Here is a 27671-nt window from a genome sequence, read left to right as displayed (position 1 = left end):
ACAAAACTGTCATAGAATAGGATTCAGCAGCAACTGTCATTAGTCTGAACAATAAGCATTGGTTTAATCAATCTGTTGGGAATTGTACTCTGAATAATTTACATCAGAAAGAGGTAGAGACATGAAGAGCCTGAGAGGAAACTGCTGGCCTAAGGTGAATTGTGAGAACTAGCTATGTGTTAAAACGAAAGACTGAATTCTGCGTGGAATTTTTTTTTTTTTACATTTTTAAACTGTCATTAACTACTGTAGCATGGGATAAAAGTGATAGGATACAACTAAAAGATGAAATTCAGAGCACTGCAAAAACATTCATTTGCAAAACATGAAAAGAGGTAGAAACAATAAATAAAAATATTGTAGGTGAGCAAGTGACCAAAGAGCGTGGGCTCGCTGGGCACAGACAGCAAAACGGTGGCGTTATCCTTCTTGTGCATGAAGAGGAGATGAAGGCACTACTGAATATGCGCAGTACATGCAAATACTCAAGGACTTTAGCTTGGAGGTAGCGCAGGTACTATACAAGCAATAAATCTTCTATAATTAGCTGGGGAATCTTATCTTCTACAATCAGAGGAAAAGAGAACTTTTCCCTAGGGAACGGCCTCAAGTCTGTCTTTCAGTGGTAACAGCTGTGCTAAACCATGGGCCATCTGAAACAAGGTGTTTACCCACTGGTGTAGACCAATCTAATTCTTCACAACACTTGACTTTTTCTTAAAAAAATGTGCTTTTTGGATAGTAATATACATATATAGTACATACAGGACTATTACAGTTGGTATATACATAGATTATATACATGATGCTTAAATCAAAACACACTCCTTGATCTAAAAAGGTGATTGCAGCATGGCGGGATTTAGTTTATTTTTTAAAAGACTCCACATTCTATTTTAATCCCCAGACCAGATAGGGTACCTGGTCATGAATTTGCTGTTTGGATATGTTTTACACCAACTAAAAGTAGTCAGATGCAGAGAGGTGTTTTTGAATGCTCCTTCATCACTGTGGTATTGCTGAGACTTCAGGAACCACAAAAGCAGGTGAGTTAAGATCTACTTAGAAACAACTGTTATGCAAGCCAAAAGGGCAGGAAGCTCATCACAAAGTGCTGAGACGAGAGGCACTTTTGCTGCTGACAAACATCTTAGCTGCATTTTGGCATGCTGAGCTACGGCAGCAGCATCGCCGCATCTGCACTGGGGTCCTTGTAGAGCATCCCTCAGCCTCGGGAAGCCACCTTTTCCCCTTCTCGGCAGGGAGAGTGGTGCTGCTGTAATGGAGAATTCAACATGCCATAGCAAGTACCAAGAAAAATCAGCAACTGCACTTGTGAGTAGCTGCCCCCTTTCCATGGCTGCATAGCAAGGTCAAAGGGTTGGCTTGTTTTTATTTGTAAGTCAGATAAAAAGAAATCCTAACAGAATTTGAATTGCTTGCAATTATTCATTGAAGGTTGTTGTAGACAAGGAGTTCGTGTTCACACTTAAAGAAATGGATTACATTACTAACACATTATCATTCTTTTGTTAAAAGATTTTGTTAAAAGATCATTCTTTGTTAAAAGATTTTGTTGCTTATCCATTCTCTTTTTGGTTTAAAATTTTCTTTTTTAAAGTATTCTTCACTTATAAGCCCTGTATTTTCACAACTGGTAAAATTTTGGGTGGCTTTTGAACTGAATCGAATTTTTCCATGGACTGCTATAAGCTAAGACTAACCCACTCAATGTAAGTAGGACTAGGGACCTGACAATTAAACTGGGCTGCTTTAGCACGTCTTATCTACACCTGACATTCTGATACAGGCCACACAGGAGGTCTAGGAACCTTGACAGACACTGGAGGAAAGTTTTTCACTTTTGAAAGCAGAGGGAAAGCCAACAGTAGGGATCAGGATGACACTCACCTACACTAGAAGCAGGAGGCCTAAGGCAGTCCCTTTGTCTCCATACTATTTCACTAGGACAAAACCTTCACAAGTCACTAATGCAAATCTGGTAAAGGAAGAAAGTCTGAACTGCCAATCTAATCAAATTCTTATGAAGCAGATGTACTTAGTGTAGTTAGGAGGAGCAACAGCATTTCTCAAACATAGAATTGGTGACAAATTTGACACTGTGGAAACAAGCAGCGTCCAAGCCCGTTACGTTAAATGGCACGATAAATACATATTTGCACCTTCTGCAGTTCACTTTCTCCACTCACTAGCATGATGCAGTTACTAGCAAGAACAGGAGGCAGAATTGCATGTCCCATTATTAATACATCCAAACCCACGCAGCTATTAGACAAACTACATCCTTCAAGGCAGCATAGGTGTTTCAGATTTCATTTTAGATTTAACTCATTTCTTCATAGACACCTGCAAAGATCAAAGCTGTCTCCCACTCACCATTCTTTTTTGTTAGTGATTATGGGCTTTGAACTATGTCAATGTAAAATCAAGCAGTAAAAAATAAATCTACATTTCAAGTATCCTTATTTCTGAGCTGCAAATTAGCAAAAAAAAAAAAAATCACATAGAGATCAGTCTCTTTTTTTACTGTACAGTTTCACATCCATTTATTGGTTCTTCCGCAAGCCTGTTTGGTCCACATTTAAAGAGCTCCTTAAATTCCTTTCATGACTTTTCTTTTGTTGCTGGAGGTCTCTGGGTATGACAGATGGGCTTAATTAAACTTTCTTGAGAAATTCCAAGTGGAGGGAAGCAGGGATATGAATAGAGTCCATGGTTATGGAGGATGGGTTGAACGGGAACAAAACTGGGAATATGTGCTTGAAGTCTAACAGCAGCTGTGGAGGGTCATTGCGCTCTTGCAAGTGCTTCTATGAGGTGCGGGAGAAGAAAAAGTTAGTATCAGTTATTGCCTTTGCATTTGTCATGTTTAATGTCATCAAAGGTTTGAGAAGTGTACACAATTTTAGAGATACTGCAAAAAACAGAACTATTTTGTTCTCTGGTGCAGCAGCCTACCTCTGAGCAAATATTTACAGCAACTTCTACACAGGTGGTAAGAAACTGTTTCAGAAGAACCTGGCTATGTTTTCTACATGACCACAAAGCAAGATACAGGACTTGGAAATGACATGATCCCCTTGCACAGCAGCAGCAGCACTGCACAGAAGCATAGAATTGTTTAGGTTGGAAAAGACCTTTAAGATCGTGAAGTCCAACCATTAACCAACATGATACCCGCAGACCACTTTTGATTCAGCCGCTCAGCGATGGGGACACATTCCAGGAGTAGCTGAACACATTTCTGTTTCCTTTTCCTGCCTCCTCCTTGAGAGCATTAAAAAATGTTTTAATTTATTTATTTTTCCTTTAGTAGCTGATTGTATCAGAGAAGCAGCTCCATTTCACCAATGCTTCACTGACTGCTGCAACCTTACTTCTGAGTCACCTTGCTACCAAAGAGCTGGTTAGCTGAGCTGGGAGCGTAGGTGCTTATTGCTCTTTGTGATTAACAGCCTGGTTATCCCTGCAGCTCTATGTTGCAAGTAAGTGTGTGCACATACAGAGAACTAAATTCAGGACAACATGCAGCAGCATGCTTATTACAAAACACCTGAGTTAGTAGTGATTTTAATACAGATGTCATTAGCACTACCTCCTCCACGTTACAGCCCTTTAACTTACCTGTATGTCTCGTATGAAAGCTACTGTCACACGTTCTTCAAACTCATTCACAGGAGTGTAGAGATTAAGTATCTTTACAATCTGTTGAAAACAAAATAGGATTACAGACAGTCATGAGAAGCCAAACTATTTCAGAATACAAAGCACCACCAACCCTTTGTCTTGATACGGCCATAACAAGCGTCCCATGACACTACTGGGAAGCAGAAGCAGCACAAGTATCACCCTGGTGTTCCTTTGCCTGCTGTAAGCCTCCGTGGACCTGTCAAAGCCACTTCTTACAGCAACGTTTGTAAATTGGGAATAGACTTGAACAACAGCTTTATACAGGAACTCCACTTGGCTGGCACACGGTGACACAGCTGACCACTTCCCAGTACTTCTGATGTCACCTCTACAACACTTCTCCTGATGCTCCCTCACTCCTGCTCCTCCCCTACCACCCCTTGGCTTCTCTCAAGAACACATGTTCAAGACAGGGCGATGAGAGATACAGGAGAAAGGATCTCCACGAACCACTGGAGATCAGCTCACACCTCTCACTTCTCCCTTCCTACAACATCATCAAATTAAGGCCAGGCAATCCAGCAGCAAAAACCCCTGAGTTTATATCCTCCTGGAACAGAGTCTCAAAGTTTGAGGTCCCAGCCAGCCAGCCTAGGTGGGCAGTTCTCAGTCTCCTGCCCCGAATGTGAATCCTTGGTGGGCATCCTGCAGACCTAGCCAGGTTAGACCCTGGCAAAAAACAACAGGTGGGTTTAAAATCCCAAAGTTCTGAGTTATACCATGACCTCCTCAGGGCTGGGTTTCATCTTTGCCGACTTCTGGAGCTCCAGCACCATCAGAGGCGCTGCCAGAGAGGAGCCACCATGGTGACCATCTCTGACAGGGTTCAGTACCTAACATCTGTCCTGAAAAGGACAAGCTGTCCCCACTGTGCGAATGGCACACTGAGTTGGGGCAGTGAAGAGCTGGCTCCAGGAGACCACCCTTTCCCTCTCCTTTAATTAGCAGTACCCTCTGGTGTAAATCTCTGCCCTGCTCCCTACCTGCTGGGTCGTGAGCGATGTGCACAAGGAGCAGATGGCCTCGGCATCTTCTGAGGTTTTCTTTTTCAGCTGCAGAAGCTGCGCTGCCTGAATCAAGGGCTCCAAAGTTTGTGCTGCTCCACTCTGCTGCAGATTCTTCCCATGCAACCATTCCTCCAGCTGGCTTATGTTAAACCTGGGTGAAAAAACAAGACAAGATGTGAGCTGAAAGTCAAGAAATAAGATGTAGCATTTCAAAAATCCTCTCTGAGACTTAAGGTATGTAGCAGTGCTGGTATACGTGGCTTTTTGTGATGCACATTTGCAATACCCATGGCAAGAGACAACCAGACCAAAGCTTAATACTCAACAACTTGGCAAAATTCATACTCTGTGTACCTTAGAAATAGACAAGCCATGTAACAGCTAACAGGACAAGGGATGCGCTTCTCTACAGCGTTCAGATTCGTTCAAATTTCCAAAGTCAACTAAAATTACACTTTTAAAAATCTTTTAAATGCTAACAAAATCCTACAAGGTACCCAAGGACCTCTGAAAACATCTACACAAAACATGTCTTTGCCTGTGCCCACTCTCAGGCTCAAGGGGAACATGTAAAGATCCACTGTGGGCAGAGGACAACAGAAGGAAGGTTTAAATAATTTGCTCCGAGAAGTAAGTTGATAGATTTATGCCAGGGCTGACAAATACTCATTGCCCCTTTCTGGCAGGTTTGCGCTAGCTGTCCTTTCAATTTTTAATCCTTATTACAACACTACACTAAGACAGTGACGGGGCAGGCAGGCCCCTAATCTCAGCCCAGCAGATGCCTGTGCTGCCGCTTGCGGGCAGCTCACAGGAGGCCAGAGGCGCACAGCAACAGGGGTTTCTGTTTAAGATCCACTTGCGGAATCGGAGCCTTCGGCACCACAGCACTTGTTACCTGAAACTCGCGGACATGGCAGTGGGAGAACACCACAGACTTCTCCATCCCACGTGCAATCCATCCTACCTCACCTGGTGTAGTCTTTGTGCAGCCTTCCCGCTCAGGCAAGGGTGGGGAAAGCCCACCCCAGAGATAATTACTGTAACATGCATTTAACTCACAAGTGGCACAGCAAACTGCATTGCACAGACATTACACAATGGGCGTTAGCTTTAACGGGCACTGCATCGGTCTCCTGCTGAATCCAGTTTCTCCCCTCACTTACACTATTGCATTTTATTTTCCTATTTTCCACTACCTTATAAAATCAACAAAACTTCGTTAAGCAGGTACATCCCCGTCCCACCTTAGCTGCATGCCCGTGCTCCACGAGCAGACATCCTTCCTCAGCAGGAGGTTGTTCAGGGCGACAGCATTGATCATGTAGAAAAGCTGCTTGAAGACCTGCTGCACAACCTCTGGGTCCAGACCCTGGTCACACATGACACTGTGGAATGTGTTCAGCTGGTGAATGATTTCGTCTAAGCTGTAGGAGCTGTCACCATCTGGCATGCTGGAGGAACGATTCCTGTAGCCCATCGGTTTGATACCCGAAAGCCCCTGGATACTCTCATTTTCCAGCACCGCAGACACTGAAAAGGGGGGAGGGGGGGGGAAATGAGCTAAAAAAGCCTGCATCCACCTAACAGTCACTAGAGGTAAGAATTGGTCCCTTCGTGGGCAGTCATAAACATGCAGCAGCCTCAGTGATGCACCACGATGGACACTGGGAGATCTGAAAGCAGAACTGATCCACAGATTACTAGTTTACTATGAAAATATGAAACAGTTGAAGCACACAAAAATATCTGTAAGATCATGCCTTGCCTCCCCCCCTGCCCCTTGGTGTTACTACACAGAAATCACTTACCATGCTGCAGAAACAGGGAACAGCTCTCCTTTGAGTTGTAATCAATTCTCCCTCTATACCCACCACAGAGCCTTAAATTCTGCAGTCAAAGTGATTAACTAGCTCAAAGGATTGGGAGAAATAAAGATAGATTAAAAGTAATAAAATTCTTACAGCCTGACTGATAGAGGAATGGGACAACTTTCTACAAGGAGCAGGAGGTACACGCAGTGATGCCACCAGATGCAGCCAGAATTTGCGCAATGACATTTGGAGGGTAAAGGGAAACAGTCCCAGACAGGAGTCCAGGCTGGGAGCTCAAGGGAAACACCAGTAGTTAGAAAATACAAAGCACTGAGGACAGACCCTCAATTAGCTTAGCAAGGAGGAGGACAGATGTAGCTGGGGAGGTAACTCTTGTTATACTGACTCACCCTTGCAAAACAAGGTCTTTGCTAAGCTTTTTCTTCCTCCCATTTCTCTCCTCCCTCATAATGCACACTTCCACATAAAGAACTTAACCATGAACCTGGTCTGGAGGGGAACACTGTTCCTAGAGACACCACCAGCACCACCTCACTTCCCTCACAGAAAGGAAGGAGGTATTTTCTATCATGGGGGAAATAAGCCTCATCCCTATTAGTTGCATATCATGGGGGAAAATAAAAACTCATCCAGGTTTGCTTCCCTAACTCCAGGTCACTGCTTACACCAGGACCTGCTTCAAACCAAGATTTTTTTTTAAATTTTTTTTTTTAGTGTAGCATATTTCTCTCTAGCAGCTGCGGGCTTTTCCTTCAGCGAGAAGTCATGCCAGCACCTTACAAAGGTCTGAAGAACACTCTGAGTAGGTAATTAAAAAAAAACACCTTCCTAAAAGCTAATGTGCTACAAACTTACCGATCATGGGTTGGAGCATGCCCTCTAATATCTTAATGAGCTGCTGGTAGATCTGGACGGAGAGGTGGCTCAGCACCTGGCAGTACTCGGTCAGGTCAAAGTTCTTCAGACAGTGCTCATTCTGCTTCGGTGTGTTTTGTGTCATGAAACCCTGAACAGGAGGAGATTAAAACACCCGGTTTCATTACTCCACTTCTAGTCCAGTGAAGTCACTGTATTAGTTAAAAAAAAACAACTTAAAATATACAATATATCCAGGTATGTTACCAAAGGACATTTTTACTCTATTATGGAAAAGATCAAGACTCATAAATCACTTTTGATTTACTCAGCCATTTGTTCACAAATTTTTATTAGAGGGATGCTTTTTGAAGAAAAGCATCATTAGCGGTAAGTTTTTCATTTTAACTTCCACAAGGATCAACCTTTGTATTAACTGCAAAATATATATATATATGAACTAGAAAATTTCAGTCCCTGAAAAACTTTTTCTAGCTATTTATTTATCCCTGTGAGTTGCAATGATTTAATTTTGTAATTAACACAGACGCTTTAATTGCCTATTCATACAGTGTTATCAGTTTGGTGTCAAAATGAGAACTCTGCAACCGTCTTCGTTGTTTGCCAACCAGTAAAATGCAAAAATACAACATGAATAATTTGAGTTGACTTCAGAATTTCTATATTTACCTCACCAATGAAAAAGTGCTTTTTGCACTGCAAGACTTGGGATTTTCTTTTTAACCTGTTTTCTTAAAAATTGGTTGGATTTCAAACTAAATGTAACACTATTTTGGAAACTTCTCAGAAAGATTCACACACACACACACGCCCCCGGTTTTTTGCACCAAATTATCAACTGAATTTGTAAATAGCTGCTTCATTTAACACAGTAAATAATGGCAAAGAATGTGAAATTTAAGTTTGGGTTGTTTTGGTTTTTTTACCCTGTCGTTTTCCGTAAGTAATTTTCTTTAAATGTAATGTTGTCACTCAGGCAGAAGAGGGCAAACAGGAGCATATATATTAGTAAGAATTGTCTAAATAACTTTTCTTTTTAATTTAACTTTTCAGGTCCTGCACTGAGGTTTTACACACAAGCCATCATCTTGTGAATGACCTGAGTAGTTAAACTGATTCCATGAAATTTTTTTTACTTATTCTTAAAGCTTGATTGCTTACTATATCTAACACAAATCAAGACTAAATGAGAAATGACATAATTTGGCTCTGCTGAAAATTTTGATACCCAGAACATATGACTGTAAGGATGACAGCGCGTAACATACTAAGAGGACTACGATAATCTGATTTTGTCGGAAGGGATCAGTTGTAACAAAATGTATTTCAGTTTATGAAATATTACTGAAGCAGCAAGAAATGAGAGTATTTCCTTCTGAAATCACACATTGTGGTTATGCATTTTTGCTCTCTTGAAGGGTTATTTTGATCTAGTTGAACTGAACAGAAAAAAAAAAGTCAAGTAGAAACAATCAGAATAAAAATCACAAAATTTGGAACAGTTTTCACCTGTCTAAAAATCTTGGGTAATGAAAAGCTGCGGGACCTACTAAAGCCAGGGGAACAGCCTTCAAAACAGCCTACCAGAAGGAAATCCCCTGCTCAGGCAAATCAAGGCGCATGGTTGGCTATGAAATTCAAAATACTCTGGTACATGTTCTGTTGGAAGGGTCTTGGTTTCAGCTCTCAAATGTCTTGTCTCAGTGCAATGGCCCATGAACCTCTAGTCTAGCTCAGACTAGACAGAAGGAAGAAATGTTTTACGCTAGGGATGGTGAGACACTGGCACAGGCGGCCCAGAGAGGTGCCCGATGGCCCATCCCTGGGAACATCCAAGGCCAGGCTGGACGGGCTCTGAGCAACCTGATCCAGCTGAAGGTGTCCCTGCCCATGGCAGGGGGCTGGGCTGGGGGGACTTTGAAGGTCCCGTCCCACCCAAACCATTCGGTGATACCACAATTCTAGGAACTGCCTCACGTTATATCCAAATTAACGAAAAGAGAAAAGGCAGAGATGACCCCATGTCGTTACCAGAGGGAAGTCACTAGACCCAGAAGACCTGAAGACCCTTCCTGGAGGAATGCCAACATACTCAAGATCAACAACGAGTTTCTTACCGCATCTCCACTGTACTGCTTTAAACAGTGCAGGAGGCGACACGTATTCGCCAGCCAAAACGACGTCATCTGAAAATCATTGCTGTTTTTCTGGAGGAACAAAATTAAAACATGTGAGACCACCCCCCCTTCAGCAGGTGCTGCTGACATAGCAAGACAAAGTGCTTTTGAGTTTCCCCACCCAGAATCAGGAAGCTCTCTCTCTGAGAATGTGCAGTATTAGCCATTTGTTCCCTGCAAATATTTTTTTAAAATCTGTGAATGCAAAATGTTCTTGCTAAGATCGTAGTTCTCCTTACATAAAGTGAAGCCGTAAGACTGACTTGATTTGGGAATCGCTATAAGAGCTGAACATCACATACTTTGACATGGTTATTACCATCTTGCACCATTCTCAACCCCAAGACAAGAGAGAACAGATGGACACCTACCTTCAGCACCTTCTTAATGCCATTCATAGTGGAAGTGAGCAAGGAGTGCACTTTCTGGTCATCGTTGATGTAATCTGCGTGTCTGATGCACATGTAAAGGATGTAGGCAGGAAGGCAGGGAACAGTAGCAGACACTGCCTCAGGCTTGAGATCTAGAAGTTTTTTTAAAGTATCTTAAAATTCACCAACTGCCACGTGAAGCAGGGAACACCAGAGCTGGAGATGTACCCAGGCAAACCCCTCTCCCCCCAGCCCTGTGGAAGATGAGATTTCATCTCTGCAGCTTGCATCCCTCCCTGCAGCACAGACACATAACCAGAAGCCCAACTGCAGGACAGACGGACCTGCTGGAGCCAGCCAAAGCAGCAGAGCCGCAGGACTAAGGCTCAGGAGGGTAGCATCGTCTGCACTGAAGTTTGTGACACTGTCCTGTTACACCTTACGGATGCGCAGGTAGCATTAGATCTTCTCTACCATGTAAAAGCCTACCCAAGCAGCACACAAATAACCTTAGAAAAAAGCTCCAGGAAGCTTTCAGGAATACCTCTCACAGGTCATAAACCCCCACCTCCAAATTCACAACATAGTAAAATCACTCTTTCCCTCAAGCTACTGAATCCTAATGGCTGATGTGGGAATTTGCAGCCCCTAAAGAAAAAGCCTGTCTGATGAGGGGAACATCAAAGACCACATCAGTGGGCTAACACTGCTCTTTGAGCACTTTTTAGATCCTCACTAGATTCTGCTGCAGTTATGGAGTGATGGCAAATACCAACACTCAGCCAGGGAAGCCTGACTTCTCTAATAGCGCTGAGTAAGGGAATGCTGCAGCAATTCTGATCAGAACTTTCAGCGTGAAAGAGCTCACAAGTTTATTATCTGTTATTATCTCATAAACCAACTACCTTTGTTTCATTGCTGTGCAAAATCCCTGTGGTCTATCCCTTGCTGTGCCCTCCCCATCTATTACCACGTTGTATCAAGCTCAGCAAGTTACTGCCTGCTGTAAAAACTGCAACCTCCTTTTTGCATTTTCCATTTTTTTGCTATTCCTAAGGATAATATCCATGCTGGTCTATCTGCTTAGTGCTGCGCTGCTTTACATACCAAAATCACTTCCAATGAAAACAGGCAGCCCCCAAAGGGATTAATTTGACACAATCTATTTGCCTGTCTTGAGCTCTCAAGTTTACAAACTCTCTCAGGCAAGAGGAGGAGGAGCCAGGAACAGGAGCAGAGCAAGTTCCTCACCTGTAACAAGGTTTTGGATGAGGAGTGGCTCATCTTCTTTGTGATATTCCAACATGCCCTGAAAATCTTTCTCCTTTCTCTGGACAGCAACTTGTATGTTATGCTCATGCCACCTCCCCCTCATCGGTACAATGGCTTGGGTTGCTGCGAAAAGAAAAGAGCACAAAAGGTGGCACCTGGCAATCAAGGACTATTCAGGCCCTTCATTGGCCTTAGAGCAGACACCAGGTCAAAGCGTTATATATTAAATTCCTAATAACATTATCAGCTTTGACAGACTTACAAAAATATAAAGAACCAGGTCCTGAATTACCAGTCAGCAGTAGTTCTGACTCTGAATGAATGACAGAATGCAAAAAGTGGACCTAACGAGGAAAAGATGAAGTTGTCGTTTATTTTCCAAGGAACCACAGGCTAGAAGATAGTAACCTTACAGGAAGCTTTTTTAGTGTATGATTTTCACAGAGGAGAAAAAAGGTAGCCAGGCAATGAAAAAATACCTAAGCATCACATCTTCTGCCTGGTTGTAAAGCTCAAAAACTGCGGTGACACACCGTCAAACGTTGCGCTTCCATAAAAGTTTAATAAAACAGAAGAGACCAGCATGCAAATACTGCAGTAAGCAGCAGGCTGCTTGCATGCAAATTATGCTGACAGAGACCAGCTGTGCTAGCCATGGAAATCCTCCAGTTATTCAGCTTGATTTCACTTAATGCCTAGATTTCCAAAATTAGCTCCTGAGAATGGGATTCTCTGATTAATCATGGCATCTCCAGTGAATGGGAAGCTCCTTCTATACAACACAGATGTGACATTTAAGATTTTTTTTCTGATCAAGCAGAATATACATATGTATTTTAATCCTAAGTGGTTTTAATTCCCCCTCAAAAATTGCCAGATCAGAACAGTTGCCTGCTAGCCACTGGTCTCCTTCTCTATATGACATACATATACATGCATGCTTGGGTCAAAGCAGTAACAGCAATGACAGCAAAAAGGTTTCTTTAATTACCCTCCAAACCCTGGTACGCCAATCATCAGATCAACACCTCCAGCAAGCGCTCACCCTGCATCACTTCATGGACCCTCTTCCAATGTTTTGTTTAACGCCATCAACAAGCTAAAGCTACTGCAGCACAGCTGTACTTGCTCAAAGGCAGCCGAAGCATGACCTAGGAGCTTCATCTGGACTCTCAGGTCCCTGCTGTCGTGCCAACAATGAGCTCAGAGCTTAGTGCAAGTTAAGTGCCAGAATGAGCAAAAATCTTACTTTAATAGAAAGAAAAAGAAAAATCCTGCAGCTCTCCAAAGCTGGCTGACAAAGCAAAACCAGAGTGCTGTTCCCCCACCCCAATGTCTACCCACAGCCAAGTCACCTTCAAAATCCCGGACCTTCTTCAGGTAAATCTTCAGCTGCTTCCTCAGCTTCTTTTCATTCTTTTCCAACTTCTCTAGCAATTCTTTAAGAGCCTGAAAAACAGAAGATGCATTGGGTTAAGAAAAAATAATAACTAAACCCAAAACCAACTCATCTGGGGTGAGTTTGAGGCTGGGGTCACTTGGCAGTCTGGTCTATGCACTGCTACTGCACAGTGTAAGCATCCTGGTAGAAAAGCCATGTTGGCCCTGGATCACTCAGAGAGACCTTCACCGAAACCACAAAGACTGTGGATGTCGTCTGCCTGCTTTTTCCAGAAGCAGGCTACAGCAGGCAATACAAAACACCACCCAATCCATTTTACTCCTGGCTGTTAATGATGTTTAAAACAGTTCCAACACTATTTAGAGACCGGAGTTGTTGAGAAAGGCAAAAAGCCCTAACCTGAACTCAGGAGGGAACAACAGTCATTCCAGACCTTGCACACAGGTACAGGAGTGAGAAAGGGAAAATTTATCATCATCCAGGCCAACTTTTTGGAGTGGCAACCGCCCCTCCACATTCCCAATAAATCCCAGTAAGAAAAAAGGATCATGTTGTCTTTTTGTGCATAATTAAGAGTACGGGGGTCCTCAGCAATCTCATTTGGTAGGCAATGCCACAAAGTAGACAGGCTTAAAAAAAAAATTTAAAAAATGAAGTACCTAGGGAGTCAGAAGAGTCATACAGCCATTGAACAATGGTTCAAGGCCAAGTACCAGCGCTCCCAAGTGCACCAGTGGGAGATGCTGAAGGATTCTGCGGAGAGTTTATGAGGGATGGGGGAGACCCCAGCACTTCCCCTTTCCCTTCATGCTTCCCATCTCCTTTCTCTCACCCTGGTTTTTTTCCCCTCTTCCTTAGGCTGTGCACTCAGTTCAGCCTCTTACCAGATTTTCACTGGTGAGACGTGTAGTTTCTTGCTGAAGTCCAAACTCCACCTGGGCCTCTGGTAACAGCTGCAAGGTCTGCAGGAAAGCCTGCTGCTGTTTCTCCTGCTCTTCTTTCATTACATCCACCTGGTTTTTCAGAGCTTCTACCTCCTGCTCATGCTCTCTTCTCTGATCCTGGAGCTGCATTTCCAGCAACCTGAGAAAAGGACCACATTGATCAGACTGTGATTTCAGCATCATGGTAGTAACCATTGTTTGGGTTTAGATCCTTCTAAGTCGGCTAACTCAGGAGATGCTCCTGGTCAACCTCCCTATAAAACTGACACAAAGTGGTGCTACAGCTATTATTGCCACATTAATCTGTCATTTGCTATGCTGCAGATTAAATAGTTTTGAAATTAGAGACATGAGATCAAAATTTTGTGGGTTTTGTTTTGGGGTTGTTTTTTTTTTAAATAAAAGGGAGAAAAAAAAATCAGGAACTCCCTTTTTTCTGTAACTGTATCACAAATTTGGGTTCCTTTACTCTTCCCGTTAGCAAAAAGCAAATACATGGCAAGAGAGCGGTACAGATCAACACTTACAGGCTTTTTTTTGAAAGCTCAGCTTGAAGGGCATTTATTCTTGTGCTCACCCCCTTTCAAACATCAGTTCTTACTCTTGAAAACTGAACTGTATGTCTTGCAAATGACTCTGTTCAATTGGACTGCCACAGGCTTCATTTGCTACTGCTAGGAGTTTCAAGAAAGGTAGAAGGCGAAACCCATCATTCCTTCTAGTCGTTTGTAGAGCTGCTACTTATCTTTGCTTAAAAAGAAGTATATTCATGTATTTCTCAATTTTCATTCATAAACTACCCGCAGAAAACAATGCACAGGGCAGTTTTCCATCATCTTGATCAGTTCCTGCTCTCATTGTTGCTGCTGGCTTCACCAGAAGGAAAGAAGACTTCTCTCCTTGTACTCCATGATATACAAACACAAATGCCATGATACACAGCTGACAGAAGTCACCAAAACTAGCCCTTCTCCCACTTTTCAGTGAGTAGCCAATTTTTTCTCTAAAAATTTGCCCTACCATCCTCTCCCACCCATCTTTCCCCTACAGCAGCTCTCCCTCCATCCCTGCCCTGAGCCTGTGCACAAGGTCAACCCCTGGGGGGGTGGGGGAGTGGGAAACGCTGGCCTAAAGGGTTAGGACATTTAGTTAATGTATTACCCAGGCATTTGCTAAACCAGCATGCCTTTGTTAATCCAGCAGAAGAATAATTCATCACTGAGATGCTAACTGCTTTCCTGCACACACTCATGCTGATGGGCATGCTGATAAACCTGGCAAGTGATACAGTAACTAATTTTTTAAGGGTAACTCCTACCCTCTGCTTAACAGAAATCTCCACCTGCTCTTTCAAGAAGACCAAAATAAGTGACTCCAGAAGGTATGACACGCAGAGGAAGGGCCATCAAGCCAGAAACTGCAAAGTATTACTCCCAGATTACACTGGGCAATGGTGGCAAGGAGGAGGAATGATCCAGGGGGATAACCAAGCCCATGTCCTTGCTGTAGCTCATGGATGTGCTCTCCTCAGCAGAGCTACGGGCAGCCACACACCTGGCTCAGGGGCTTCATCTCTTCTAGTATCGGATGCAAACAGCAATCCTTAAAGACGAGGAAGACTCTGGTGTCAACAGCTTGGCAGGACACCCAGGACAAGCACAGACACAGAGCTGTGCCAGTGAGGAGAAAGCTACAACTCTTTTGGGTCCACTGGGAAACTCGTGGAGATTCATGCCTGTGAACTGTCTCCCTGCAGGAACAATTAAGCATTTTTTTGTTGTTGCTGTTGTGGGTTTTTTTTGTCGTTTTTTTGGTTTGTTTTTTTTTCCAGGGCTTGCATAAAAGAACACATGCCTTCTATGAAAAATTTCAGGATGAAAAGTATTAATCATAGTATTAATCATTCTCCAGGGTTGTTTTATTTTGGGGTTTTTTGTTTTTGTTGTTGTTGTTTTACCTCTACTCCTACATTCCAGCAAGACAGAAAAGCATGTTTTCCAACTACAGAAACACGGGAAATAATGCACACAGCCTCATAATCATGTCAGGAGTTATATTCTTAATAGGCTTGGGAAGTACCTGCCTACCATGAAGTAAGCATCAAGTACTTAATTTTCATTTTATTTCTTCATATAAGTTCAGATTAGCCATGAGCCAGCCTCAGAAAAACATGCTCCTTCTATGAACTGGAGTTCCTACATTGCTTTGAAAAACCACATGAATCATCGCTGATATTTTTCCTGTTATTGTCTGGTTTTACTCTGGTATCTTGAGATGCAACCACTTTAGACTATAAAAAATATTTTAAACTTTCCTCTCCATAGCATCCTTAATCAGCTCATTTCATCCTCTATAAAAACCATATACATCGGCACCTCATAACCACCCTGCAAGGAGAACACAGGCTGATTAACATTTAATTATCTGCTCTTCCAAGCACCAGGCTGAACCAGGGGAAGAACCCAGCAGTCCTTCTGCCTAGCTGTGTTTCTAGATGTTCATTAGCTTGGAGATGAGAGATCATTACAGAATCACCAGCTTCCTCAGGACGTACAGCGGCTGCAGGTACTGCCCCGGTGTGTCCCGCTGGGATATTTTCCCACCAGACCAGGACACAGGGAAAGCCTTGGAAGGATGGCACTGTGGCATCCACCATGCACCTTCCTCCTTATACCTATAGACAATGCATGGATGGGAGCACACAATCCCCAGAAGCATGCAAAGAAGACAGCATCACAACACAAGCATGGGGACTCCAATTCTGACATGTCAAGGACTGGGAGAAAACAGTTCAGGGAGGTACCGTATCTTAGCGTAATTCAGGAAAAAACCCCCACATCTAAAAGGGGGGGGGGGGAGGGGGGGGTTGCCTTCCTGGAGAGTACAGCTTCCTGCCACCTTTATCATACAATTTCCCATTAACCTAACATAATTCTTACTGAATCACAGCTCTGACGTTAGTCACAACAGCTACCACCAGGCAATGCCCAATTAGAATTGCAGTGACTTCCCTAATTTTAAGAGGAAGGTCTCAATTCCATCCACAACTATTGAGTTGTGGGTGCCCCGTCCCTGGCAGTGCCCAAGGCCAGGCTGGATGGGGCTTGGAGCCACCTGGTCGGGTGGAAGGTGTCCCTGCCCATGGCGAGGGGTTGGAACTAGATGGTCTTTATGGTCCCTTCCAACCCAAACCACACTATGATGTAAATTCCTCCAGTTTGGATATCCTACCTCTGGCTGCTCCTATAGAGGACAACAGGTCTTATAGAGAACAACAGCAGAGGAAGAGAAAGAAACAAGAAGGACAAGTGAAAGGAAGAGAAGGGAGAAGCAGCAGTGGAAAAAAAGAAAGTGTTTGACCTGGCAACTTGCTTTAAACCTTGATAAGCCAAGCCGAGCTCTCCATCTTCATTGAGATACCCCCAGTCCTCAGTCTTGCTAGAAATAAAGGACAGAAAAAGGAAACAAAGAGGACAGAGAAAGACAAAAGGTCAATTGCAATGGAAGGGGAGAAGGTACAGAACCCTTATTAATTCGGTTTTATTTTTTAAAGCACACTTTCATTACTATGCATTTACTTTTCCACCACAGTGAAGGAGAACCATGCCCTGGTCATGCCCCATCTGACACCCCTGGCTAGTGGAGCTTCTCCTCCCTTGCCAGCTGTGAAATGTGTCCTCGTACAGCCCTCTCCTCCCCAACCCACTGCAGCCAACATAGGAACCCCAAATCATGCAGGTCAGAAGGGATCATTCCAGATCACCCAATCCAACCTCCTGGCAGGTTAACATCATTCCTGAGTGGTTACTGGTTTTACCAAAAAGCCCAACTCCTGGAGGCCAAGGCCCGAGTTTTTGATTCTGTATGGTTAAACTGTTTCCCATATGATAGCAAGGAAAAGCTGGTGAGCCCAGGCAACACGAGCTAGCTCAGATCCTCATTAAAACCTTATGCTTAAACCCAGGGAGGAGAAACAAGGACCATGGGGGATAAATAGGAGAGCAGAAGTTTGCATGAGGGGTAAGGAAAAGCTGTCCAAACACAGATGGTGTGAAATGAAAAGTACAGAGTGATCCTTAGCAGCTCCAAAAAAGTCTTCTTGCCTCTCCCCACCCGCCCCGAAAAAAAAAAAAAAAAAAAAGGAACTATTTTTGAGCTGGAACAGCACCCAGACACTTCCAACTCACAGTGCAAACACAACCCAACCCCGTATTTTGTTGTACACCGATAGCCTGGCACAGTTCCGTCCCAGACCTTCTGTGCTCTGGCATATTCCACCAGTAAGACATTTTAAAGACCAGTTTCTCCATTTTCTTTCTTCTGCAGCAACTTCCACCAGTTTAAAATAAATTTCTTCTATTTCAGTTAAGGTTCTCCTCAGCCATTAAGTCAAACACATGAGCCTTTCCTCAGGGCAACCTTCGGTCCCAACACCCCTTGGATGTTTGTTTCCTTCCATCCATATGAGATCAAATCTCCGCCGTATGCATCCAGGCAGAAAAATGCCCAGAAAAGCCTCATCTCACTTTAATATTAAAAGTTTCCTTTTGATAGGTTGGTTGTTTTTTTTTTTAAAAAAAATGTTATAAAAGGCAGGAAGCTTATTTATCTTCTTTAATGAGGTGCTGAACACATTAAAAATGAGCGGTCAGCCTAACTAGGAACACTTGCTACAGTAAGATTTCACTTGGCTTCGATGTCAGTTAGAAAATAGGGGTTTTTTTGGAAAAAATAATAGAAAAATCAAATAACCACAAAAAAAATAATCACTTAATAGATCATTAAACTTTCAGACAAAAAAAAAAAAGAACCACCAAGCCAATATACATCTCCTATTTTGTAAAGAGATGTAGCAGATGCCATTCACTGGCAGTGAAAGCTCCGCATATTTAAGTGGAAAAGCACAAGACACAAACTTCCTACAGCAAATCTTCACACAAGGAAAGCCGTGAGAGGTGCGGTGCTGCAGCACTCCCACCAAAGGGCTCAAGAGATGTCTCACCACCGCAGACAGCTTGTACATCCCTTCCATCCTGGTGTAGGAGCACAGCATTTCTCAAAACTAGCAAAAGTTTCATGCATTAACATTTGGAAAATTCAGCTGTTAAAGCTGTATATACAAATTTAAATTAAACCTTGGGGTTTACCCCATGCGCAGCACATTTCCAAAAGGGTCTGTAGGCTGACAGATACAGGGTTTATTGGTCTGATTTGGATCGGTTTATTAGTAAGGGGTTTTTTTGTTTGTTTGTTCAGATAACCTTAACAGAAGATGTACTGAGAACCATGAAAGAAAGCAGGAAGGATCCTTGCTATTTATTACAAGTCAGTGACCTGGGAAGTAACACAATGAGCAGGATTTTTGAGAGATGCATTTTCCTGGATAGCCTCCTTTGAAAAATAGCCTTCTTTCCTTTTTTAATTGTATGCGTTGCGGTAAATGAGGAAATCCGCTCAAGGGGGTGCCATTATACTAAGGGAAAACTGCCCTGGGAAATAAGCATTTGGTCCATGTCCGTCAACACAGCAGTGCCTCAGAAATCAGAGATCCCCTTCTCCCAGAAGCCCATATTGACCAAGACATTAAAAGTCAATCGGGGTCCTTTCAAGCTAATTAGATTAATTAGTATGCGCCAAAATAATTTCCTAAAATGCTGAGTAAAACCTTCTCTCAAATAAGGCTGAAAGGAGTTGAAAGGGCATGACTTGCAAAGCCTCATTTCTCCTTTATCCTTATCTTGGAGGTACAGGTCTGGGGGAGCAGCTGGCGACCTGCCGTTGGCAAAGTGCCTCCATGATCGAAGAGAAATTCCTGCCCAAACACCTCCCTCCCCTCCCCCAGCAGCCTGATGCAAGTAGCTTAAAGGACATGCACATACACCAAACCCCAGAGATGCTAATTTTAACATCTTCAGATAATCATCATCTCTTAATAAAGAAGGGGCATTTCATTTTCAAACACAGATATGCTTTTTTTTATTTTAACTAAATGGAAAACTAATGCACACCACAGATTAGATATAAGACAGAGTGGGAAGCAGCGGTAAGAGACACATTGGAGAGTGGGAAGCAGAGATATGAACCCTTTCCATGCTATGGCCTCTTCCAGCTGCAAAAGCGTCCTCCATGGGAAACCAGCATCAGCCCTTCACTTTGCACTGCAGGTGGGACTTACCCAGCAGCACAAAAATCCCCGTGCACTCTACCGACATCACCTGGAAGTCAGCACAGAAATTAATTTCAAAGACTAAGCCTGATCTGCTTTGAGCTGCCAGGTTATTATCTCTAACATCACCACCTGCTCTTTTGTTGGCTCTACGTTTCCATCAAGATCAAACAGGCTTGAAAGAAAGATCCCAAGAACCGAAACAGGGAACAAAAAGCCCACTGAGCTTTACATTCAGTTACTGAAGCAGAAAATTAGCTGGAAACTTCATGTTTTTCCCTTTAGCAGTTGAAAGTCGGCAGGGAAAAACAAACAAACAAACAAAAAAAAAACCCAAAAGAAAACAAGCTGAGTTCGCTGCATTTATAAGGGGCTGCTTTTAATTCAAACTCCCTCTTGACCTGGCATCGAAGGGCTTTCCTCTGAGAGCAGCGTGGAGAAAGAGAATCTCAATGTGGGCAGCGTTAGTGGCACCTGGCAGTTTTCCTGATTTCCTCCTGCTGTAATTAAAAGTCCTGGCTTTTTATATATATATCTAGACAAAGAGTGAATAAAAGGTCTGTCTCCCACCAAAATAAAGCCATGCTTTCTCCCCAGCCTAAATAGCTAAGACATGATGACTTCAAGTTAGGAGTGACCCATGGGTGGACCATGGTTTTACTGCATTGATCAGACTGGACCAGTGGAAGAGCATCCACCTCAGTTAGAAACAGCCCGCGGAATGAGAGCTATCGGGGTAAAGAGGGATGAGAGCACTTCCTGCAGCGCAGGTGGGAGAAAAAGTGGCTCTTGCTTATTAATCCCAATTCAGAACTGCAATCCCACCAGAAAAGCTTTCCATTAAAATATTTATTGATCAAGATTATAAAGACAAAGCAGTTTTATTTCTCATGCTGACACACTTGGGTATAGCACTGCATAAGAATGAATGCAAACTTGCACTGGGGGGAGGACATATTAATTTATAGCCACAAATACAATAATCCATGCTCCCTGAGCGTTTGTTTTCATCTGTTTTATTGCCATCAACTCAAGCCTACAGTTTATAAACCAATCCAATATACAAACAAATGCACAGGGAACCATATAACTGGGAAGCAGGTGGTGATTAATGAGCCACTGGATAAATCACTGCAGAAAATCAGGCTGATAGTACACAGAGCCACTGTGTTACAGGAGCCAAGCTCCAGCCAAGCTTCATATGAGGCAGATGAGAGAGCTAATAGGGAACAGCCTGGAAACCGCAAATTGCCCCTCTCAGATCTCAAGAGGCCACAAACCACCAAGACCTGATCACATGAACTTCTTAAATCGCAACTCACCTGCGCAATCGCAAGGGAGACAGCTGTACTCTTGAGGAAAATTAGATCATTGTAACATTTTTTATGATTGATTGTTTTTGATGATTCCTGTGTTTGATTCAATTCTCCCTGCAGTAATTGTTAAGTCTGGAAACCAGAACACCTGAAGAAGGACCAGAGTCTCCTGGCAGGCTCGGAGAAAGTGGACAACATGTACTCCAGGATGACCAAATATCAATTACTATTGGGGACTGGTGATACAGCCTGGGCAGACACATGCCCTATGGAAGCAGCAACTCTTACTTTGACTCCAGCTCCTTTACCAACACCTGAACACAAACTAACCATCCCTAGATGTGCACACTGGAAAATGAAGTTAAGGGAGTAATTATAGCTGTGCCCAACAGTGGGATTTCACACCCCATACCAGTGCCCACAGCTCCAGGAGGAAGTTGGAAGGAAACAGGAGAAATCCACAGAATTCATTAAGTGACCAAACCCCACACCTTGCAGTACAAAGCACACTGAGCTCCATCGGTTTACTGACAAAAAGGTGATGTTTAAATCAATCTCATCACCTCTACTGCAGGAAGGGCAGAAATTTCATCAGCAAGTTCACTTCAGAAAAGCAAATATTCAATGGCAACAAGTCGAAAAAAAATAAACACTAGTCCTGACCCAGCTAGACATGATGCCCAGGTGAGAACCCAGTGCCACAAGAGCCCTGGACCCTAACAATCCCCACCCCTCCAGGTCCCCGGGCAGAAGTGAAAGCTGGCGGAACTAGTGTGGGCAGCACCTCAGTCCAGCCATCAGGGTTTTAAAGTATCTTTAAATGCAATGCATGTGGAACCCAGCCCTTCCAGGAAGCCTGTCTCTGTACACATACACCAGGAGTTCTCCAAGGTTTTCCTAGAGCTTTTACAAGAAGTAAAATAGAAGAAAATTCAGAAAAATCTAGCCCATACTATGGCAGGAATTTGGGGGACATATAGCACAGGCACAATGACCAAAGCTGACTGTACAGCTATATATGTTGTATTTTTGCACATCAATCCAGGCACGCGGATTTCCCATTGCACCTTTTTGGCCATCCAGTTCTGAAAGGGTTAATCAACTCTTCATGTTTTTTCATATTGCATTCAAAGAGCGCATGCATGCCTTTGCTCATATTCGTACTGGCATGAACAAAATCCTAATTAAGTCATGGTCTTTCCCAGCCTGGTCTGCTAACAGCCTTCTGCAACCAGTTTCCAAAGTGGCAAAGTATACTGTATTATCAAAAGCCCTTAATCCACAACAGCTAGGTCTTCCGAGTACCTTGCTGAATGCAAATTATTTTGGAAAAAAGCCTCAAACATCGTATTTGTCAAAACAAAAGATGATGAACATTCGATTTCCTTGCGGTAAAATAAATATTTGCTTTATATATCATCTTGCGGTTTAAGCCATATCATTTTGTCTTCTTGCACGATACTAATTTTTTTTTTTAATGTCCTCCTGGATAGCTGCAGGGATTGCTCTAGCCCATTGTTACTGTAAGGACAGACACATGTTCACAATATTAAACCTCGCTATGGTAAACCTGTAACCAAACAGATGTTCCCAACTCTCTGTTTAGATGCAAGAAAAATCAAGAATGTGGGTGTTGCCAGAGAATACAGTGTGTGTTCATCAGCTTGGTTTGCCACCACGGTCTTTTTCTCCAGGAAAACAAGAGGGAACCGAGCTGTATTCCCAGCACAGTATAAGGACTCAATTGAAATAAGTAACTCTTAAATATATCCCAAATCCTAGTCCTACTACTATATATGTACTGGAAGCAAAGTCAAAATCCAGTGTTGCTCACCTCCATGGTGTCTCTTCTACCTGCCCAGTATCTCCCCTCCCTTTGGGGACACACCGCCCCCAGCAGGGCTCCTCACCCATTACAAGACATGCGCCTTCAGTCTCATCTTTATGGCCCATTCTTGACCCCAGGCCCAGAACACAATCCAGAAGCTGGTAACTCTCTAAAACACGTCGTTAATTCTAGTTTGGATCCCATCCCTCACACTTTTGTCAGCCCCTCCTGCTGCTGGAAATACTTGGGCCATGCTTACCGGTTCGTCTCGCGCATGCACTGGTAGGCTTCAGTCACATCCTCCTGATCAGTGTGCCCGTCACTCTTCGGCGAGCTGGCACTGGTAGTGATGCTTTCCTAAATTCAACATGCAAAACACAGCAGCGTGACATCCTGCACATCTCTTCCTGCCTTTCGAAGTCCCTGATACTGAACAAATCCCAGCAATCCTGAGCAGAGCTTTCTCGGAGCATCCATCTGACTAGAGAGTTTCTATGAATTCACACACATGAAAACAGACAGTAGCAGAGATTAGGCGATGGAAGGAGGATGCAGTGAACCTGGGAAGGAGATCAAGTGGGTGTGTGGTCTGAAGTACAAAACATACCAAAACCTCGAGGAATGACAAGGCAGTAAGTTAAAAAGCCCAAGTGAGAGTTTCCAGAAAACATACTCTTCCATCTGAACGAATCTAAGCAAAAGGCCCTTGAATGACTGGTAAGACAGGCTCTCTTCTTGCCTACATGTCAGTAGAAACATATCACAGTTGCTCCAGCATCAAGTGAGCAAAATCTGGTCCAGAGGCTCTTCTCCCCCCATCCCATTTCTTTGCAGAATAAGCTAGTTGTCACAAAACATCACCGGGAACATCTCAGACCATCGTATCTTGGTGCAGGGCTGAAGAAGTCGCTCCTTACCATGGGCTCGCTAGACCTCATCAGGTATGGGCTCCAGCACCCTACAGCAGTAAAAATCACCCTGGGACATACAGCCCTGAGCTGTCTGAAATGATGTCATGGACTACAACTCATCCATAGGCAGAACTTTCTATAACCTCTCCGTGCCATCCTGCTGCCCAGAGCCTACCAAAGCAGAAACAGCATCACTCAGGCAGTCTGTGAATTCCCAGCAACAAGAGTGGGAAAAGGAAAACAAAATCCATTACCCTCTCAGTTACCAAGTTTGTCGCCATCTCTTTTTGCTGGGCTGTCTTCATAATCTGTGCCCTCAGGATCAGCACCTCCTCCTTCCGTACTTCCAACTCCTCGTTGGCCGATTTCAGCTGATTCAGTAAGAGGTTATAACTGTCCTGAATATCGCTGGATGAGTCGTTCTGGGTTGCTTGGTCTGCGATAGCCTTCCTCAGCTCATTGAGTTCGTTTTTCAGCTTCTTGTTCTCTGATTCCAGCTCCTGCCTCTGGAAAACACCAAGCCATTAACCAATTTAGATAAACTCTCTTGCAGAGCCTCATCCTCTTCTGAGAGGCCTGTAAGGTAACTCAATTACTGATGATCACAGCTGAACAATCAATTCATTGCAGGATCTGGATTTCGCTGCCAGGCCAGCCATGAGTGGTTCAGAGATTTTTGCTGTAATCAGTAGCCTACTGCTACTTAGTAACAAAATACAAGGTGACACAGGGAGATTTTTTTATTCAGTGACACTGTTTTTAAACACAAAAGCAAGTCATTAGAGAAGCCAAACACGTTTGTTTTTTCTCCCTCCCTTTTCCTTCTAAATCAAGAAGTCACCACAAACCCCATGATGTTTAGCTTAACTTTCATATTCATTAGATAAGCTGAAAGATGCCAATTTGCATTACCCTTCATCATGGCAGGCATCCCATTAGGTGAGCTACAGCTGTGTGAACTCCCACTACAGCTTCTTTTCTCATACATTGTATAATTCTCCCACCCCTGTGCTATGTTTGCAGTTGGAGGATTTTCTCACCCGATGTCTCATCAGCTGCTGGCATTTGACAGGCAGGGGCAACACCGTACAAGTTTGACGGCAACTGCTTCTCCTGAATAACGATGCATGAGCATCGCTGTGTTTGCCAAGACAACTGAAGGGCTTATTTGCTTTGGTATGACAGTAGAAGACAGAAGAATAAAAATCTGGCAGCAGCAACAGCCTTTATTTCAGTATTCTACCAGGAAGCTTTGTTTGCAGGTGGTAACAGAACATTAGGCAGCTCTTTACCAGCACCCAAAACCTGCCTGGAGCATCCCAGCTGGATCAAGAGCAGCTTCGCTCCTGCAGATGGTGCAGTCCTTGCTCTGGGTCATGGACAAGGGGGGAGCCAGACCCCCGGGGTTCTGCTCACAGCCTGAATCCCAACAACCCACCTTCTCTTTGCACGAGATCCTCCATCACCAGGTGCCATCCATGGTAGCACCCAGGACTGCTCCCTCCTGTCCCCACACACCTAGACCTCTCCAACAACGCCAAAACCCAACAGGATCCATATCCAACTACTGCATGGGAAAAACAAGACATCTGTAAGTGAGCTGACAATGTCTGGTGCCTGGCTGACTTGGGGCCAAGCTCTTTCTTAGGGAACAACCCCCATCCATGTGGATTCTCTAGTGTCTAAAATAGCACAAGCTCTTTCCCCACTGAGATCCAGGTGCTTCCCCCTCTCCCCCACTGCCTTTTGAGCCTTTCCACAGCTTTCTTGCACAATCTCTCTCATCTATGGGAGATCTGCTTCATTATCAGTTTAGCTGAGGTGAGCTAATGAATCTAAAAATGGCTGGGGGGGATGGGCAATTTGCACAATTTATACAGTGTGTAGCTAGCACAGCTGTGTAAACCTCGCTTCCATAGGAAATGGGTGTTATAATTATAAATCCTTAAAAATTATAAATAGCATGTCTTATCACAGCAGAGGTGTGAACAGAATAGCTGATCTGGCATGTGGACAGCCAGCATACTTCTAGCTGAACAAACACCATCAGTAACGGAGCATATTCAGGTACTTTATACCATCTGTCATTTAAGAGAAAAAAAGTATAATAAATGCATTAGACCCAGTAATTCCTCCACATCCACACTAATCACAGCTCAGCACAGGAAGTTTGTAAGAGACAACCCTTTTTATTTATTTTTTAATTTTATTTGTTTTTTAAAACAAGAGTTTGAAAAGCATGCACATGGTGTCAAACAGATACCAAACTGGGTTTAACTCTTCTTGCTATGTGCCCAGAGCATCGACTTGCTTTCCACTTTTCTCTAATCATGCTGAGACTGCTGAAGGGTAAGATGAAAGCTTTTCTACACAATGACACCGTGATTTTTGTTATTTCTGGGTAAGACATCTGCTTTTATTTTCCCCTCCTTCTGCCTCCTTTTCCTCTTCTTTCCCTCCCTCCTTTTCCTCTTCTTTCCCTCCCTCCTTTTCCTCTTCTTTCCCTCCCTCCTTTTCCTCTTCTTTCCCTCCCTCCTTTTCCTCTTCTTTCCCTCCCTCCTTTTCCTCTTCTTTCCCTCCCTCCTTTTCCTCTTCTTTCCCTCCCTCCTTTTCCTCTTCTTTCCCTCCCTCCTTTTCCTCCTTCCGCCTCCTTTTCCTCTTCTTTCCCTCCCTTCCGCCTCCTTTTCCTCTTCTTTCCCTCCCTTCCGCCTCCTTTTCCTCTTCTTTCCCTCCCCTTCCCCTTCCTCCGCCTCCTTTTCCTCTTCTTTCCCTCCCCTTCCCCTTCCTCCGCCTCCTTTTCCTCTTCTTTCCCTCCCCTTCCTCCTCCTCCTCCTTTGTTTTTATGAAAGGGTCAGCCACACTGCTAAATCCAGGGATGGGTCACCTCAGGCTGTGCTCTGATTAGAAACAAAGTTGGGAAGATCAGGAAAAAAGCAATAACCAACAACCCTATCCCAAGAGCCCATGCCCTTGCCTCTTTTCAGAGTTTACACACATAAATCCATTCCCTACTCCTTTCTTGGTGCATTTCGTGGAGCAATGTTAAAATACCTATAGATATGGGCCAGATATTTACTGTCCCCTGCCCATATGCCCTTTTTGCACCAGCATCAGCGATGGCAGAACAGAAGCCTAAATAAAATGCTTTGAATGTGGAAAGGGAGATTTCTACTTGTGCTGCAAGAAATGCTCACTCTTCAGCCATAGTCAAATAGCGGTTATTTATTTGACAAATTATCCAGTCAGGGCATCCTGAACTTGAACTCGCACTTGTCCCCAACATGTACAGCATTACGGAGGTGTGAAAGGGGTACCCAAGCACTAACCGTGATGGAAATAGCCTCATTCTTTGGGAAGGGGCTTATATAGCAGCACTGGGTAAAGTATGAGCCTGTGTAAATCAGAGGTTAGCACTGCCATGCTGGGAATTTGCCATCTCTTCCATTTCTAGTACTTGATAGGAAAAGACAATAAAATCCTCTAGAAGCTCATTTCCTGTAAGCTTCCAAGTCCAAGGGACGAAACAAACATCCCAGCTACGTGAAAAGTGAGGAACTGAATTTTGCATTGTGCTCCTGCTAAGGAACATAGAGTCAGGGCAAGGACTCCTTCCTGCCTTCATTCCTGCTCCCACTTCCCCAGCCTGAAGAAACAAGCTGGAAAATAATGTTTCACTGGGGAACTTTGTCATACAGGCATGACATGGGGACTTATGTCCTCCCAGGGAGATGTTTTACACCCTTCCAGCCCTGCATCACGGCTAACCAAACACCTGGCTGGGCATATTTTGGGACAGCATCTACTGCAAACTCAATGTATCCATCACAAAGGATGCATAATTCATACCTACTGTAA

The 27671-nt window shown here is 43.7% G+C and overlaps 1 protein-coding gene across 2 annotated transcripts in view; it reads right to left on the bottom strand.

Annotated features, from left to right (window-relative positions):
* Window positions 1-2528: 2528 nt before the first annotated feature.
* The window catches only part of MYO5B (myosin VB), a 148950-nt gene continuing 123807 nt past the window's right edge, over window positions 2529-27671 (bottom strand). The window contains exons 27-39 of one of the 2 annotated variants that reach the window (XM_055698330.1): window positions 24071-24322; window positions 23165-23262; window positions 16956-17033; window positions 13536-13734; window positions 12605-12698; window positions 11229-11372; window positions 9978-10129; window positions 9547-9636; window positions 7409-7559; window positions 5966-6251; window positions 4695-4869; window positions 3646-3726; window positions 2529-2831 (exon numbers count right to left, since the gene is read on the bottom strand). In XM_055698330.1, coding sequence (XP_055554305.1) covers window positions 2679-2831; window positions 3646-3726; window positions 4695-4869; window positions 5966-6251; window positions 7409-7559; window positions 9547-9636; window positions 9978-10129; window positions 11229-11372; window positions 12605-12698; window positions 13536-13734; window positions 16956-17033; window positions 23165-23262; window positions 24071-24322 — 1953 coding nt within the window. In that variant the 3' untranslated portion in view covers window positions 2529-2678. The remainder of the gene's footprint in view (window positions 2832-3645; window positions 3727-4694; window positions 4870-5965; window positions 6252-7408; window positions 7560-9546; window positions 9637-9977; window positions 10130-11228; window positions 11373-12604; window positions 12699-13535; window positions 13735-16955; window positions 17034-23164; window positions 23263-24070; window positions 24323-27671) is intronic. The other variant, XM_055698329.1, reaches the window with a different exon arrangement.

This window comes from Falco cherrug, chromosome Z, assembly GCF_023634085.1.
Source record: "Falco cherrug isolate bFalChe1 chromosome Z, bFalChe1.pri, whole genome shotgun sequence".
Lineage (NCBI taxonomy): Eukaryota > Metazoa > Chordata > Aves > Falconiformes > Falconidae > Falco > Falco cherrug.
The sequence above is the reverse complement of the archived record's forward strand: the minus strand, read 5'-3'. Positions and strand labels throughout refer to the sequence as shown.